This window comes from Peromyscus maniculatus, chromosome 4 (assembly GCF_049852395.1).
Source record: "Peromyscus maniculatus bairdii isolate BWxNUB_F1_BW_parent chromosome 4, HU_Pman_BW_mat_3.1, whole genome shotgun sequence".
NCBI classification, from domain to species: domain Eukaryota; kingdom Metazoa; phylum Chordata; class Mammalia; order Rodentia; family Cricetidae; genus Peromyscus; species Peromyscus maniculatus.
Genome location: NC_134855.1, coordinates 7,498,935 through 7,516,936, shown reverse-complemented (window position 1 = coordinate 7,516,936; position 18,002 = coordinate 7,498,935). Strand labels below are relative to the sequence as shown.

The window sequence follows — 18,002 nt, the reverse complement described above, 5'->3', positions numbered from 1 at the left end:
TGAACTCTTTACCCGGCCACTCTTCCTGTACGCACTGTCTGAGTCTGCTCGGGCAGACCCAGGGCCTCCTCTGGGCTGGCCCTGGGAGGGTGGGGGCTACAGGCAGACCCAAGGCTCCGCTCCTAGAAGAATTGCTGGAAACGGCCTTCTATAAGTGGCTACTAGTACTCAGGGCCTCTTCACCGAAATCCCCCTTTCCCGACACCAACCACTGGGCTAACAATGGCATCTGAGGGACGGCTGGAACAAAAATAGCAGTTGGTCTCCCACCCACCCACTCGGGGAGAGAATGGAGTAGGCTCATGCTGGCAGGCCTGGGGGCAAGGCGCTGGCACATATGTCATCCTGGCTGGGCCTCTAGATGCCCAGGAGCGGAGCCCATCCTGGAAATGGGCAGCCCGGGCTGCGGGCGGGGGGCAGCCCCTTTCTTTACCTCTCAGGGGATGAAATCGGGAAGTCAGCGTGCGTGCTAATGGCCACCACTGTGAGTCAGGGTGGAGGGGAAGGGACCTGTTTACTGTGGAAACCCTGGCTGAGTTCTTCTGGTAACTATAGTCATCAGCTAGGTCCGGGAGTACGGAGCCCCTGGGAGGCCTGCTTTTCAGCCTTCCCATGTTCCCACAGTGCTCACTGTGACCCTGGCTGGTGACTGTCCTGTTTTGGGGCTCAGTTTCTCTTAGCCACCCCACCCCAGCCCTCTGTAGGAAAGGTCCTGGGGACTCCAGAGTGGCAGGTTTGCTTTGTGAATTCTGGACGAATTGCTGAGATTCGTCACAAGCATCCCAAAGTCCCAGCCTCTTGACCTCTGGTCCCCCGCAACATGCCCATGCTCTGACCTCTGCTTCCTTTTCTTTACTTCCTTTATCCAGAGCCCCTCCGGACCTTGGCTTCCAGCCCTTTCCTGCTCCCATTTCACAGATGAGAAAAGGGAGGCACTGAGGGCTATCATCAAGCAGCTGCAGGGTTGATGCCCAGGGCACTTTCCAGCGGCTGCAGCCCTCAGGCATCTCCCAGGGATGGCATCGTATGCACACGTCTCTCGTATAGTCTGCCATACTATTGGCCCATCTGTTTGCTGTGTGTGTATCTTGAAATCTCCCCTCCCGAGGAGCGTGGGTGGGGCTGGACGGGGCAGAAGAGGACAGAAAAGGACACCCGGGTTGCTGCTGGGCCGTCAAGGGCTGTGGGCTGCACTCAGACCTAGGCTGATGTGCCTGAGGCTGTTGATTCCACAGTCTCTCTGAGTGCCTCCTGTCCTGGGTCCTCTGCTTCCACATCTGTAAGCTGGGAGAATACCTGTGCCCGCTTTGGTCAGCCTGCATACGCTGTGTGTTCAGCACAGTGTAGCATGAATTCAACTGGACCGTGGCACATTACAGGCATGCAGTTTTACTGAGATGAAATCCACTGATTCAAAGTGTGTGGTCTAGCTGAAGTGACAAGGTGCAGGTTCAGTGAGAGCCCCTGTCTCAAAAGGAAACACAGACACATAATTGTGTAACTACCCTGTGTTGTTTGAGCTAACGGTATATAGCAAGCAGTCAGGGCGAGTAGGCTGGGACCAACACCAGGGTGGTCATGTGCTTCCCTCTAGTAAATGTCCTTTGTTCTTTCTTTTCTCTCTCTCTCTCTCTCTCTCTCTCTCTCTCTCTCTCTCTCTCTCTCTCTCTCTCACACACACACACACACACACACACTATATATATATATATATATATATATATATATATATATATACATATGGGAGGCAGATGTGGGTAGATCTCTGTGAATTCAAGGCCAGCCTAGTCTACTGTCCATACCAGCCAGGATTACATTATTGTTCAAATCATAGATGGTCTTTTAATAAGAAACCCAGAGCCAGATATCAGGGTGAATGTTTGTTTGTTTGTTTTTTGGTTTTTTGAGACAGGGTTTCTCTGTGTAACAGTCCTGGCTGTCCTGGAACTCGCTCTGTAGACCAGACTGGCCTCGAACTCACTGAGATCTGTGTGCCTCTGCTTCCCGAGTGCTGGGATTAAAGATGTGTGCTACCACTGCCCAGTTGGAGTCAAATTTTAAACCCATTAGTAAACGTTAACCTGGACTGGGGACACAGCTAAACGGCAGCATGCAGACTGGCTTTGCTTCCTCAGATGCAGGTTGTTTATTCTTCTTATTCACACGCTTGAAATGTATCTTTTTTCTACTATAAACTACTGTGAGAATACTTACGTTAGGATAAGAACCTAGAGGCTCTCAGGAGGGCTCAGTGGATAAAGGCATTTGCCACCAAGCTTGATGACCTGAGTTTGAGCCCTAAGTCCCACATAGTAGAAGGAGAAAACAGACTGCACAGAGGTGTCCTCTGACCTTTACATGTGCACACACACACACACACACACACACACACACAGAGTAAATAAATCAATCTAATTAGGCCGGGCGGTGGTGGCGCACGCCTTTAATCCCAGCACTCGGGAGGCAGAGCCAGGCGGATCTCTGTGAGTTCGAGGCCAGCCTGGGCTACCAAGTGAGTTCCAGGAAAGGCGCAAAGCTACACAGAGAAACCCTGTCTCGAAAAACCAAAAAAAAAAAAAAAAAAAAAAAAAAAAAAAAAAAAAAAAAAATCAATCTAATTAAAGAGGAAAGGCTAGCCTCGTGCTGGGAAACGGCTCAACCTGCACAAGCCTGAGCGCCCCGGTTTGGATCACTTGCACCCACCCCAAAGCCAGATGTGGCTGTGTCCCCTGTAACCCCAGTGCTGGGGAGTAGGGACAGCTGAGTCTCCAGGACTTGCTGGCCAACCAGTCTAACCAAAACTGCAAGTGCCAAGAGAGAGCCTGCCTGAAAAACTAAAATGGAAAATGGGAGAGAAATACACCTCAAATTGAACTCTGGCCTCTACATGTGCACACACGGGCAAGTGAGTCCATGCATGTGCGCATACACCCCACACACTAATAAGAAGGAAAGAAGGGGCCTGGAGAGATGGCTCAGTAGTTAGTGCACTGGCTGCTCTTCCGGAGGACCCAGGTTCAATACCCCATCATGACGCCTGTAACTCCAGTTCCAAGGGACCTGACGCCCTCTTCTGGCCTCCACAGGCACCAGGCATGCACATGATCGACAGCCATACAAATAGGCGAAACACACATACACATAAAATAAAATGATAATGACTTTTTTTAAAGAATTAAAATAAGAATTATAACCTAGAGAGAACACACATGACAAAAGCCACTCGTCACACACTGAAAATAAAGTGATATTATTTGCTCTTTCCTCCTGTTGTTTTAAAGAGTGAGCTTGAACAGGAGTGATTAACAGGGCCGTTTACTGAGTAGCGGAAATATCTCTGAGCAGATTTTTCCAGGGGCTGAAACGCTTGTCTCTGGCTTTGTGACATCAGTCGGGAAACAACGGGAGATGATTAGAAGCCAGACCCTAAAACTTTCCACTAATGTCTTGTAAACCAGGGCTCTCCTCTCTCATGGAGGAGACGCTGGAGTCGGCTGTGGGGCTGCGAGCTGGCACAGGAACTGCCAGAGGATTTCCATTGTCTTGGTTCTCCCAGACACCATGCGGCTTCTAAGGCACTGAGCTGGGCCCTCCTCTCCTGTTCCCCCCCCCCCCCCCCCCCCCCGCCACCCCAACCCCTGGGCTCAGAAGACACTCAGAAGAGTTTTGATCTGGCCATCTTTTCTTTCTTGACAGAGAGGTGTGACATTCCCAGCCTCCCATGTAATCATGAGCAAGCGACCTCACCTGTGACTGTTTCCTAATTTGTGAGATTTTAATGGTACCTACTTCTTAGGTTGTTTACGTGGGCTCCTGTATAAATGTAGGTGGAACCAGGGCCTGTGCGTGGGGTCTGTCACTGAGCCACACCTCCAGCTCTAGAACAATTGGGAATGCCTCAAAGTGAGCTGGCATCAGAGTGGGGACAGCCAGAGAAGAGAGGAGTCACTGCTCCCGTGCCCAGGACATTCTTTAGGTGCTCAGGCCTGGTCGGCAGCAGGTGCTCAACAGAAATCATCTTGAGTGATGTGATGGCATGTGCCTGAAATCCCAGCACTTGGGACACTGAGATAGGTAGGAAGAATAGAGAGTTCGAGGCCAGCCTAAGCACAAAGCAGTACCCTGTCAGGAGAAGGAGGTGGAGGAGGAAAGGAAGGGCCGGTCTTGCAGTTCTGACTGTTGGATGAGCTAAGAATCGTCTTAGTTTTTCCTCTTCTTGGGCTGGTTGGGAGCAATCTCTCTCATTCACTCAGTTTTTTAACTTACTCATTTGTTGTTGTTGTTTAATTTGTACGTATTCACTTATTGGGTCTGTGTGCTTGTGCGTGCTTGTGTGTGCTTGTGCATGCTTGTGTGTGCTTGTGTGTGCTTGTGTGTGCTTGTGTGTGCTTGTGCACGCTTGTGCCTGCTTGTGCCGCAGCACTGGTGTAGAGGTCACTGGATGGCTTGCAGGAGTCCGGTCTGTCCCCCCACCATGTGGGTTCTGGGGATTGAACTCAGGGTGTCAGGCTTGGTGGCCGCGCTCACTGAACCATCCCAACATATGTCGTCTAGGCATGTGAGAGGCCAGGTGCACACAGGTACCCGCCGGCTCAAGCCAAGTAGGGCCTGTGGAATGACTGTCAACCATAGGTGAATCATCCCTGCCCCACCCCACCCCCCACCCCCGCAAACCTGACTGATATATCTGTGTCCCTGACTCTTCCCCAGGTGTCACAGCTGGAGCTGACTCTTCAGGCATCCAAACAAAATGGCACTGGGACCCGAGAGGTGTTCCTGGTCCTTGTTTCCAACGAAACTGTCTTGGTGAAGCTCCAGGCCCCGGAAATCCCATTGCACCTGGCCCGCGTGAGTGTGTGACCCCTAACCCCAGGCCGGTTGTGGGAAACCCCTGCCTGATGTCCCTTTCTGTGAGCCAGGGGTTGATGTCCGGGTGGCCATGATTCAAAATGAGTTCCACAGCCCTGACTAGAACACCCAGGGATGAATGGGACCTGGAACAGGAGTCTGGACCAGGAGGTGGATGGATGCAGCAATTCGGGACAGCATAAAGGAAGGGTGGGGGGTAGCGACAGGACCAGAAGGTGGGCCCAGAGGAGGTGGAGGTGGGGAGTGGAAGGAAAGCCCCTCTCACAGATGGACACATAGACCAGCGTGGTAAAAGCTCCGTGGAAAATGCCCTCCCAAGTCCAGCCGCAAAGGCCCAGCTTCCCTTCCCAGAATGCCCTTAGCCAATCACTGAACGACACTTGAAGCTCTGAGGAGCTCTGGCCGGAAGACCTGCTGCTGCGGCCCAATTCCCTAACGTTGCCTCTTTTTACTTGATCACCACCCACAGGCCAGAAGCCTGTCTTGTGTCAGGCTGCAAGCCAGGAGACTGACAGAGGCCATGCTCTTTAGTCACCGCCCTAACCCTGTTTTACTGAGGTTAAAGCCTGCAGAGCAGGCAGTGTGCTCCACTGCCCCCTCACGGTCAGACAGTCTTCCTTAACACCTGGCCGGAAGCCCTTCTGGGGCTGCGGTTACTTCAGCCCTGCTTCCTGTAACCCTCCTCTCCTCGGGTCACCTCCTCCAGGAAGTCTTCGTTCCCTTTCTTAGCCCACCAGAGCCCAGAGGAGCCTAAGGGAGCAGTGAGGCTTTGGACCCACAGATTCCCTGTTCCCAGACAGCCAGTGCACTGGTCTTGGTTCTTGGCTCTTTTTAAACTTTACTGTACATGTCTGGGTGTTTCGTGTGCATGTGTGTCTGTGTGCCACGTGTGTGCCTTGTCCCTGCGGAGGCCAGGAGAGTGTTGGATTCCCTAGGACTGTAGTTACAGATGGTTGTGGGTGCTGGGAATTGAACCTGGGTCCTGTGGAAGAGCAGTCGAGGGCTCTTAACCACTGAGCCATCTCTCCAGTCCCTCCCCAGCACTGTGTGGGAGGGGCACTGGGACCCCCCCCCCCCCCCATATCTCAGAGTGTAGAGGGATACAGAGTAGCTACGTGATGACATTCTGTAAGGCTTGAATGAGTGCCTCATGGTAAGGGTAAGGCTGGGACAGATGGATGAAGGAATGTGTGCCTCTGTGTAGCACTGGTGTGCAGAAGAGAGATGGGACAGACCTGGGGGCCTCTGGGCTAACTGACGACTTTGAGCCTTGGCATTCTTGGTTCTGGCCTCTTTTCTGCCAACTGACTGAGCTGACTCCCCAAACTGGTTTCTGACCTGCGTGGTCAGAAGTGACTCAGCACTCTGTCTCCACAGGACCCCAACAAGACCATCTTTCCAGACGAGCGAGAAGTCAGCATCACACCATTGCCGTCCCTTACCTCCAGGAAGCAGATCCTTGACTGGGCAGCCAAAAGGAGCGCCATCACCTCGGTGGCCGCACTGGATAACCCCAAAAGCATTGTCCTCCAGCTGGGCCAAGGTCAGCTTCCTTACTTGCCTCTGGGTTCAAGTTCAGTTGCAGAAACTGAGCAAACTCTGGACTGGGCTACTACCAGCCCATGGTGGCACGTGATTTGCCCCAAGTCACCATGGCTGGACGATGCCCTTTGCAGCCAGTGACTGCTTCTTCATCAAGTATCAGATGAGAAATGCTAGATTTTTTTCTTTACCTTGAAAATCCCAGCACAAGGGGCTAGAGATGTGGCGCAGTTGGCAGAGTGCTTGCCTGGCATTAACCCTGGATTCCATCTCCTGGATACATACAGACAGATCACGGTGGCACAGACCTGGAATCCCAGCACTAGGGGGGTGGGGTCAGGAGAATAAGGTATTCAAGGTCATCCTCTGCAACATAGCAATCTCAAGGCTAGCCTGGGCTACATGAGACTGTGTCTTTAAGAGAGGAGTGCTGGGGAGAGGCTCAGAGTGTAATGATTGCCACACAAGCACGAGCACTGATGTGTAAAGCTGTCTTGGTGATATACACACATAACCCCAAAGCTGGGGAGGCAGAGACAGGAGGATCCCGGGGCCTTGCTGGCCAGTCAGTTCGGCTGACTCCAGGAGCTCCAGGTTCAGCGAGAGACTGGGACTCAAAAGAATAATATGGAGAACAACTGAGGAAGGCACCTGGCATGTGCTGATGTGCCGGGTGGGGGTGAGGGGACCACAGCCTTGGCATGTGCCACAGGCTCACTCGCCATGTTAATCCTGTGTTGACAACGAGAAAACCAAGGCTGGGCACTCAGCAGGGGGCTCCTCTGTCTCCCACCTGTGAGGCTCTGACCTGAATGTCCCCACCGCGGCCTTGGGTTGAAGGCGGGGTGCGGCCCTCTGACATGCTCATCTCCACAGCCTCAAGTGCACCACCCTACTGCTTGGCAGAAGCCAATCATGACATGGGCCTCACACTGGAATGGCAGCCTTGGGACTCCCAAGTCCAAGGCTGCAGCTTTGAAGAGGAGAGCAGGCACCGCCACAAGGAGGCGTATATCCTGAGGATCCTGCCAGGTTCCGCCGCCGCCGCCGCCAGGTAAGGGGGCTGGCCTCCTGGGGCAGGGCCCTCCCCAGTCAATCAGCTCCTAACCTCCTGGCATAGCAGTGGTTTCCTGTTGTTGTGAAGAAACATTGTGGCCAAGGCAATGTGGAGAGTTTATTTGGGCTTGGGGTTCTAAAGGGTCAGAGTTCACGACGGCAGAATGGGGGTCACAGGCAGCGGACAGATGAAAGGCACATCTGGAACCACAAACAGGAGGCAGAGAGCTCACACAAAGCCCACCCCTAGTGTCCTATGTGCTCCAGCAAGGCCCACCTCCTACGCCTTCCCAAACAGCATCAGCAGCTACGGACCAAGCATTCAAATACCAGAGACTTATACACGACATCTCATTCCAGCCAGCACACCAGGTCTGTCCCCACACTCGAGCCCACACTGACCCAAGTCCTTTCTGTACCTGCTGCAGGCCCCGCACAGTGACCGTGAATGTGGAGCTGAGCTGTGCATCTGGGGATCCCGACGCCATTCTCATCCTGCAGGGCCCTCCGTATGTGTCCTGGCTCATCAATGCCAACCACAACATGCAGTTCTGGGTGAGTGAGCCTTGCACCTCACCCTCAGCCTAAGACCTTGCACGCCGGCGTCATTCCATCTCAACTTTCTATTTTTCTTTTTTCGTTTTTCGAGACAGGGTTTCTCTGGGTAGCCTTGGCTGTCCTGGAACTCTGTAGACCAGGTTAGACTCAAACTCACAGATATCCAATTATCTCTGCCTCCCAAGTGCTGGGAATAAAGGCGTGCGCCACCATCACCTGGCCCACCCCACTTTTCCTACCTTGTCTACTACCTGTTTTCCTTCCATTGTTAACTTAGAGACCACTTCCTCCAGGAAGCTTTCCTGAGGGGCCAGGGAGTCCCTTAGCCTAGCCTGCTGGGTCAAGGAAGACTCCTGGAGAGACAACTCTGGGCTGGGTTAGAGGACAAAGGGAAAGGGGGGGAGGAGGGGGAGGGTGGCCAGGCAGGGGCAAAGGGAAGGAGTCACCACAGCTGATGGCCTCTGCTGTCCTTTTCTGCCTTCAGACCACAGGTGAATACTCCATCAAGATCTTTCCAGAAAAGACCATCAAAGGCTTCGTGCTCCCAGACACACCCCAAGGCCTGATAGGGGAAGCCCGCAAGCTCAACGCCAGCAAAATAGCCTCCTTTGCAGAGGTCTCCCTGGCCAGCGAAGTCTCCCTGAGGGCCTCCAGCTGTGGTGAGCCCCAGCCCTGTGATCCCGCCCTCCCTCTGCGGCTCCCCTGGGGTCAGGCAGTACTGTTCTTTGAGTTGGGCCAGCTTCTCTGAGCCTCTCTGGCCTCATCTGCCACAATGGGTAGTTAGCCCATAGTGAGCGCTCAGTGATCACCCACGCCACCCACCTCTGGCCCCACAGGTGGTGTGCCACAGACCACACCTGCGCCAGTTCTGACCACACCTCCCAAGGACAGTTGCAACCCTGGGCTACTCATGTCCCTGATCCAACCAAAGTGTGGCAATGACGTCATGACTCTGACACTCAGTAAAAAACATGTGCAGGTAAGTCAATCCCTGCCCCTTCTTCTTGGGGTGACATGGACTTTGGGGGGGCCTAGCCCAGGCAGTAGGACAAGTCACATCCCTCGGCAAGTCTCAGTTTTCTCATTTGTGAAATGCAGTTTGAGCCTAGCACAGACCCATGCACATGTACTCCCAGAACCCAGGAGACTGAGCCAGGAGGATGGTGAATTCCAGACCAGACTAGGCTACATAGAAGGTCCATAAAGGAAAACAGGAGTTCAAGGACATCCTCAGCTACATGGGGAATTTGATGATAGCCTAGGCTACATGAGCCCCACTCTCAAAACACCAGTAATAATAATGCCAATATTAGGTAGTCATTAATAATCTTAATGCTGGCTGGGCCAAGTGGTCACAGAAATTTTTACCATGTGATCTTTACCTGATTGATAAATACAAAAAGCAGCATGTGGGACTGGGGAGTTGTTCTCCGAGAGAGTGTTTGCTGGGCAAGCATGAGGAGCTGGGTTTGGATCCCCAGAACCTGAATCAAAAACAGCCCTCAGCACTGAGGGCAGAGAAACGAGGGTCCTAGAGACTCTGACCAGCCAGGCTAGCCAAGCAGTGAGGTCCAGGGTTAATAATAGGAGACTGTCCCTGTCTTGCCAGGCTCGGTAGCCATGATTTTAATCCCAGCACTTGGGAGGCAGAGGCAGGCAGACCTCTGTGAATTCAAGGCTAGCCTGGTCTACATGGTGAGTTCCAGGCCAGCCAGGGCTACATAGTGAGACTCTGTTGACGAGGTGAGGGGGGGGGGTTTATCCTGTCTCACCACTGGATGAATCCATTGAGATGGCACAGTGAATAAAACTTGCCACACGGGGGCTGGAGAGATGGCTCAGCAGTTAAGAGCACTGACTGCTCTTCCAGAGGTCCTGAGTTCAATTCCCAGCAACCACATGGTGGTTCACAACCATCTGTAATGAGATCTGGTGCCCTCTTCTGGTGTGCAGACATACATGCAGGCAGAACACTGTATACACAATAAATAAATAAATCTTAAAAAAAAAAAAAAAAAAAAAACTTGCCACACAAGCCTAACCTGAGCTCAATCCCTGGAACCCACATAAAGGTGGAAAGAAAGGACCAATTCCACCAAGTTGGATGTCACACACTCAATAATAATAATTTAATTCAAAAAACATAAGTGAAGCACAGCAGTGGAAGATGCCTGATGCCTGATTTCAAACTCTGGCCTCCACACGTGTGCACCTGTGTGCAGGTGTACAAACGATGGGTAGACCACACACACACACACACACACACACACTATGACTTTCACTATGTATTCCTGATTGGCCTGGAACTCACTCTGTAGGCTGGCCTCAAACTCACAGATACCCACTGCCTGTCTTCTGGGTGCTGGGATTCAAGGTCTGTGTCACAAGTGCTGGCATAGAATGGAGAAAATCTTCCTTTTCCCTCCTGATGACAGCAGCTGCCGACATTGACCTGTCCTTCCTTCCTTCCTTCCTTCCTTCCTTCCTTCCTTCCTTCCTTCCTTCCTTCTCTCTCTCTTTCTTTCTTTTCTATTCTTTGGTATTTTTTTGTTGTTGTTTTCCCTAGACAGGGTCTCATATAGCCCAGGCTAGCCTTGAGCTCTCTACCTACCCATAGGTGACCTTGAACTTCTGATCCTCCTGCCTGCACCTTGTCCTGTGGGTTGCTTAGAAGCCTTTTCTCTGTTTCTTGCACGGGGTAACCATAACAGGTGGCCTCTACACTATGATTCTGATCTTTTTACAACTTTGAATGCTGTCCTTAATGCCACAGTATCAGCTACGCTAGTGACCTGCTGTCCCGGATTCCTCCCCAGGTGCTCAGCAGTAGGCTGCATCCACTTCTGCAATGTTGTAAACATGCTCAGGGGGTCCCCATGAGTAAAGCTGTGTGCAGATAGTTTTTCAGGGAGGTTTCCGGAACACAATTAAATCTTCAGAGCATTTTTTTTTAAAGATTTATTTATTTATTTTATGTATGAGTGCCCTATCATGCATGTACACCTTTATGCCAGATGAGGGCATCAGATCCCACTAGAGATGGTTGTCACCACATGGTTGCTGGGAATTGAACTCAGGATCTCTGAAGGGCAGCCAGTGCTTTTAACCACTGAGCCATCTCTCCAGCCCCTCTTCTTCAGAGTGCTTTAGGAGAGAGCTTTGACCACTTCTCTCTACTTCCACACTGATATCCAGAACAGGGAAAGCCCTCTGCCTGTGTGGGAGGGGAATGTGGGTGCTCAGTTATTGTTCTAATTAAGATTCTTCCTTAGCAGCAAGCTAAGGCCTGGCTTCTTGTAAATAATAATAAGAACCCAACTGTTTCTGGGGCTTGGTGTGTCTCGATTTCTGTATGATTTTTAAAACTTTATTTTTATTTACTTTTAGGCGAAGTCTTGTGTAGCCCAGGTTGTGTAGCTGAAAGTTTTCCAGTGTCCCACCCGGCCCCCGCACAGTCCAGACAAATCTCTTTACCTGCAGTCCTGTAGCTGCTTATAAAATAATCATTCAGAGGCATAATATTATTTAGAAGTGCTCGGCCATTAGCTCAGGCTTATTACTGACTAGCTCTTTCACTTAAATTAACCCATAATTCTTGTCTATGTTTAGCCACATGGCTTGGTACCTTTTCTCAGTTCTGCCTTGTCATCTTGCTTCCTGTGTCTGGCTGGTGACTCCTGACTCAGCCTTCCTCTTCCCAGAATCCTCCTCACCTGCTCACCCCGCCTATACTTCCTGCCTGGCTACTGGCCAATCAGCCTTTTATTAAACCAGTGTACAAGGGGTTATTCCACGCAGGGTTGGCCTTGAGCTTGCTGTGTAGCCTGGAGCTGAGGATAACCTTGAACTTGTGGTCCTCCTGACCTCACTCCAGTGTGCTAGGATTATATGCATGTGACACTGTGCCAGGTCATTCTCCCTTTGGGTTTAGTTTTCTGCATTTTGGTTCCATTTTCTCCCCACCTCCATCCACCTCCCATTGCTGGGGGTGGAACCCACCTGGGGCCATGAAATGGTCTCAAGTCTGTGTTCTAGCTGAGCTGTGTCCGCAGCCCCAGACAATGGGTTTGACATACTTTTGTTTTGGGAGTCAGCATTTGACTTTGAATCCGTGTTGGTGTGGAACTTCATATGTGGACCAGACTGGCTTTGAACTCAACAGAAATCTGCCTGCCTCTATCTTCTAAGGATTAAGATTAAAGACTCACAGACAGGGTTGAGGATTTAGCTTAGGGATAGAGTGCTTGCCTAGCAAGCACATGGTCCTAGGTTGGTCTTCAGCTACCAGGGTTGGGGAGCAGGGATGGATAACAAAAAAGATCCCCCCCCCAAAAAAAAATCCAAGGTAATGGGCACACACAACCTTTGCTGAGTAGTGGTGGCGAATGCCCTTAATCCCAGCACTCAGGATGCAGAGGCAGTTGAATCTTTGTGAGTTTGAAGCCAGCCTGGTCTACAGAGGGAGATCCAAGACAGTCAAGACTATACAAAGAAACTCTATCTCAAAAACAAAACAAAAAAACCCAACCAAATAAACAAACAAAACCCACAACAATAACAAAAAGATGGGCTGGAGAGATGGCTCAGTGGTTAAGAGCACTGACTGCTCTTCCAGAGGTCCTGAGTTCAATTCCCAGCACCCACATGGCAGCTAACAACTGTCTGTAACTCCAAGATCTGACACTCTCACACACACATACATGCAGGCAAAACAATAGTGTATATAAAAGAATAATAAATAAAAATAAAAAAATAAAAAATAAAAAAAACAATAAGATTAAAGACATACACAATCATGCCCCAGCTTCTTTTAATTTTTTTTTTTTTTTTTTTTTTTTTTTTTTTTTAAAAATTTAAAATTTAAAATTTAAAATTTGTGCCATGGAGCTGCAACACGGTAAAGGGGTTATCAGGTCTAACGGGGTTTTTTTTTTTTGGGTTTTTTTTTTTGCGTTTTTTGAGACAGGGTTTCTCTGTGTAGCTTTGCGCCTTTCCTGGATCTCGCTCTGTAGACCAGGCTGGCCTTGAACTCACAAAGATCCACCTGGCTCTGCCTCCGAGTGCTGGGATTAAAGGTGTGAGCCACCACTGCCCGGCTTAAAAGTTATTATTATTATTATTATTATTATTTTTTTTTTTTTTTTGGTTTTTCGAGACAGGGTTTCTCTGTGTAGCTTTGCGCCTCTCCTGGAGCTCACTTGGTAGCCCAGGCTGGCCTCGAACTCACAGAGATCCGCCTGCCTCTGCCTCCCGAGTGCTGGGATTAAAGGCGTGCGCCACCACCGCCCGGCTTTTCTTTTAATTTTTTTAAACAAAAATTTCAGGTATAAAATGTATATGGGTGTTTTGCCTACATTCAAGTTTGTGCACCACATGTGTGCAATGCCCATGGAGGCCAGAAAAGGACACTGGATCCCCTGGAACCAGAGTTACAGATAGTTATGAACTGCCATGTATGTGCCAGGCACTGAACCCAGGTTCTATATGAGTAGCTAGTGCTCTTAACCACTGAGCTTTTCAGCCCCTTCTTTTAGCTTTGAACATTAAAAAAAAAATTTTTTTAATTAAGATGGAGCTGGAGAGATGGCTCAGAAATTAAAAGCATTTGCTGTTCTTTCAAAAGACCTGGATTTGATTCCCAGCACCATACAGTGGCTCACAATCATCTGTATCTCCAGTTCCACAGGGTCTAATATCTTCTGCTGGCCTCTGAATGTACTGCATATATGTGGTGTAAAGACATACATTCAGGCAAAACACACACACACACACACACACACACACACACACACACACACACACACCCTGGGTTCAATTCTCAGAAATGCAAAAACTAAAGAGGACCTTCTAGCTGCTCATCCTCCACAGTTTTTTCCTGGCCTTTCTTAAGTCTCAGAGCTTTGATAGATCATCCATGTCCCCTCAAAGACATTTAAATTAGGATTTGTTTTACTTCTTTTTTAAAAAAAAAATTTTATTTTTATTTTATGTGCATTGGTGTTTTCCCTGCATGTATGTCTGTGTGAGGGGGTCAGATCTTGGAGTTACAGACAGGTTGTGAGCTTCTGTGTGGTTGCTGGGAATTGAACCCGGGTCCTTCTGAAAAGGAGCCAGTGCTCTTAACCGCTGAGCCATCTCTGTAGCCCGTGTTTTACTTCTTTTTAAATTATGTGTAGGGTGGGTATCTGCATGGGGGTGCATGTGTCCATGGAGGCCAGAAGGAATCATCCATCAGAGCTGGGGTTACAGGTAGTTGTGAGCATTCTGACCTGGGTTGGGTGCTGGGAACTGAACTTGAGTTCTCTGCAAGAACAGCCAGTGCTCTTAACCCCTGAGCCAGCTCTCCAGCCCCAGTGGGCAGTTCTCAGAGTGTTTGGGAAGTGGCAGTGAGGACTGAGGAGGAGCAGGGCCTCCTAACGGCACCCTTCTCCCCTGAACCAGACTCTGCAGTGCGCCATCACAGCCCTGACTTTCTGGGACCCCCGCTGCCAGGCTGAGGACAGCGATGACCACCTCGTCTTGAGCAGCACCTACTCCAGCTGTGGCATGAAAGTGACAGCGCATGTGGTCAGCAATGAGGTAAGGCCTTCCTGGGACCAGCAGTGTGCATGCCTCTTCAGGTACCTCACTGGTCCTCAGGGCTGAGGAATGTCTGGGGGAGCAGGGAGGAGCAGTCCGTAGGAGCCAAACTTTGGACCTTGCTTAGCTCAGCCTTCCAGGCCCCAACACGGGTGTGGGAGGCGGGACTTCCTCTGGGGCCTCTCTGGCTCTGACCAGCTTCTTGCCTCTGTCTTTCCAGGTGATCATCATTTTCCCATCAGGCTCGCCACCGCTTCGGGTGAGATGGACAGCCCTATCATGCTCTTCGAATGATTAGGGTGTAGGGCTTGGGCTGGGGCCCCTTTCTGGCCTAGCAGGGAGCAGGCCTCAGGAAACTCGGTCCTGGATCCTAACAAGCCCTGTGTTTCCAGTGCGCCTCAGTCTCCCCTTCTGTCCAATGGCTGTGGTGCTGCTGAGGGTTACACTTTCAGCTTCTTAAATCCAGGAGTGTAGCACACAGCGGCTCTGTGGCCTTGGGAAAACCATTTAACCCCCCTGGGCTCTGAGGTCATTAGCTGTAAACTGTGGCATGGGAAGAGATCTCTCCCCCCAGGGGTCTTAGGAGCAGCCACTGAGATGTGTGGATTTTTTCCCCATTAGCCTAGTGAGTTCTTGATAAATAGGAGTTAATGTAAAAAGTGAGGATAAGGTCAGGCGATCCCTGCTGCCACCCCTTCCAAACTGTCCCCCTCACGCCGTAGAAAAAGGTGCAGTGCGTCGACCTGGTCAGCTTCTCCTTCCAGCTGGGCCTCTACCTCAGCCCGCACTTCCTCCAGGAATCCAGCACCATAGAGCTGGGCCAGCAAGGCTTCGTTCAGGTATGGGGCACCCTGCTCGGCTCCTCGGGTCTGTGTGCTTTTCTTCCCAACACTGTTAGAGGAAAGATGAGATTTCACCCTCCAGAGGCCGGTGAGGGCCAGCCTGGGTGTGTGGAAGGGACAAACAGAAAGGAAACTGCAAATAGGAATGTCCCACTGTCGTTCCTCTTTGCTCTATGGGGCCGCTGCTTGTCTTCTACAGAGGACGGGGACTCCCCTTCTAGCTCATTTCAAGAGAAGTCAGTGAAGGGCAAGGACATCACATCTGCACATGTCACACACACACACACCCTTAATTCTCTGTGCAGGTGAGCATGTCCCCATCGACCTCTGAGGTCACAGTCCAGCTAGATAGCTGCCATCTGGATTTGGGGCCTGAAGGGGACATGGTGGAACTCATCCAGAGCCGAGCAGCCAAGGGCAGCTGTGTGAGTTTGCTGTCCCCGAGCCCTGACGGTGACCCACGCTTCAGCTTCCTCCTCCGTGTCTACATGGTGCCCACACCCACAGCTGGCACCCTCAGCTGCAATGTAGCCCTGCAGCCCAGCACCTCGTCCCAGGTGAGTGGGCATGGCCCAGGTCTAGTTTCAAGGTGGCTTATGGGTCTGGGGTGATAGTGCAGGGAGATGGAGACAGCTGGCGGCCAGCAGAGCGAGAGCCAGGCGTGGGGCTTCACAGCCTGGCTATCGGGAGCAGTCACTGCTACCTACAGCCTGAAGAATCTGCGGCATTAGAACATACATATAGCTGCAACTATCCATCCATTCACCCTCTGCATCTTTAACCATCCGTCTGTCATGCATCCACCAGGAGCTGGACCGTTCACCCATATACCCACCCACGTACTCAACCATCCATTCACCTTCCAACCACCCACACACCCATTCATCCACCTACCCACTCACCCACCCACCTCTCCACCCATCCATCAACCCACCCACACATTCATCCACCAGTCTACCAATCCACCTACCTACCTACCCGTCCCTTCACCCACCCACCCCTCCACCACCCACCTGTGCATCCTCCCCTCCACCAGCCACCCACCTACCCTTCTCTCTGCTCATCCACCAACCCTATCCAGCCATTGTTCTCAGGACTTCCCACCCAGCCCCTCACTTCCAGCATCCCACCCACCCACCCACGCAGTGATCACCAGTATGGCTGATCTCAATGAACCAGAGAGCTTAGGGAAGACTAACAGGAAAGCTTGCCTTTCTACTTTGCTGGTATCAGCATGTTACTGTCCAGTGAGTCTCCATTCTCAGGCCCTCAGTCCTGACACACTCACAAGAACATTCCAGGTATCTGCAGGACTCAAAGACCTCCCGAAGCTGGGGCCACCAGAGGGCCACACCCTCCCGGCCCCGTGCCTCCAGCCTGTGAAACGGGCATCTGGGATGGCCTGGCATGTGGCTCACGGCTTGCACGGGTAACAGATGCAGCGCTCCTACTAAACACGTGGGCATCAGGGGCCTCCATTCACAGTAGCCACAGGCTATCCCGCTCTCACACACCACACGCCACCCTAGGACTTGTCCACAGGCTCCCAGCTAGAAAGTGACAGACTAGGACTCAGCCAAGGCTTGGGAATGGTGGCAAGTCAGAGCTGCGGAGCCAGGGAGAACCACATGCTGCCAGCTGAAGGCTGGACCACTTATCCATCACTCTCCTCCCTCAGGAAGTCTACAAGACCGTCTCCATGCGCCTGAACATCGTTAGCCCTGACCTGTCTGGTGAGTAGGGAACAGTGGACAGTGGAGGGATGGAGCCCAGAGACTAGTGGAAGATGGGGCAGGGCAGCCCTTGAGAGGAGAGGAGACTTCTCAGGCCCAGCAGCCAGAGGAGCTCACAGTAAGATGCACCTTAATAGAGGAAGGCTGTTGAGTGCCATGGGACGGCTCTCCCGACCTCAGGCCCCTCCCACACCTCATCTGTCCCCTTAGTCACTGGTACACCTTGCTGGAGGACTCGACCTCCTGGATGGAACTTGGGGCACCTTAGGTGTGGTATAGGCCTTATGTTCCTTGACACCCTCAGGGTGGAGGAAGCCCCTTCAGCCTGGTACCCTCTGGTCTTTTTCATTTGTTCCCCTGGGCCCGGGCACCACCAAGCAAGTGAGCACCTGTTGCTAGGGGCAGATGCATGCCATGTAGACTGGGATGGCTTGTGCTCACCCCCAGCCAGGATCAAGAACGCACGGTTCCTAAGCTCCCTGCATAGATGGAAGCCAGAGACCAAGGGCCCAGGGCCACGTAGGTCAGGCATGTGGCAGGAGTGAGGCCTGCAGCAGCACTAGTCTGAAAAGATGCCCTAGCCCGTTGGAAGCCGCGTAAGGCTCAGAGATGAGCAGGGGCTCATCTAAGGTTACATGCCATGGCACCCAGTAGACCAACCATAGACATTTCTTTGAGACAGAAGGGTGGCCCAAAAGGCCCAGCTGGCTGGGCCCTCAGTTCAGTACTGTACTGAGTCCACGTGCTAGAAGAAGTTCAGAGAACTCAGGAGTCACTGGCTGAACTGAAAAGCAGCATAATCCCTGTGACGCAGGCCAGCATG

General features: G+C 51.6%; 1 protein-coding gene across 4 annotated transcripts in view; it reads left to right on the top strand.

The window, feature by feature from the left end:
• Positions 1-18,002, top strand: part of Eng (endoglin) — a 37,016-nt gene that overhangs the window by 17,899 nt on the left and 1,115 nt on the right. For 2 of the 4 annotated variants that reach the window (XM_006983492.4, XM_006983491.4), the window contains exons 3-13: positions 4,711-4,848; positions 6,247-6,412; positions 7,288-7,465; positions 7,896-8,022; positions 8,510-8,684; positions 8,862-9,004; positions 14,467-14,604; positions 14,825-14,863; positions 15,327-15,443; positions 15,752-16,003; positions 17,125-17,179. In XM_006983492.4, coding sequence (XP_006983554.3) covers positions 4,711-4,848; positions 6,247-6,412; positions 7,288-7,465; positions 7,896-8,022; positions 8,510-8,684; positions 8,862-9,004; positions 14,467-14,604; positions 14,825-14,863; positions 15,327-15,443; positions 15,752-16,003; positions 17,125-17,179 — 1,528 coding nt within the window. Of the gene's footprint in view, positions 1-4,710; positions 4,849-6,246; positions 6,413-7,287; positions 7,466-7,893; positions 8,023-8,509; positions 8,685-8,861; positions 9,005-14,466; positions 14,605-14,824; positions 14,864-15,326; positions 15,444-15,751; positions 16,004-17,124; positions 17,180-18,002 lie in introns of all 4 variants that reach the window. The other 2 variants (XM_076568870.1, XM_076568869.1) reach the window with 2 other exon arrangements.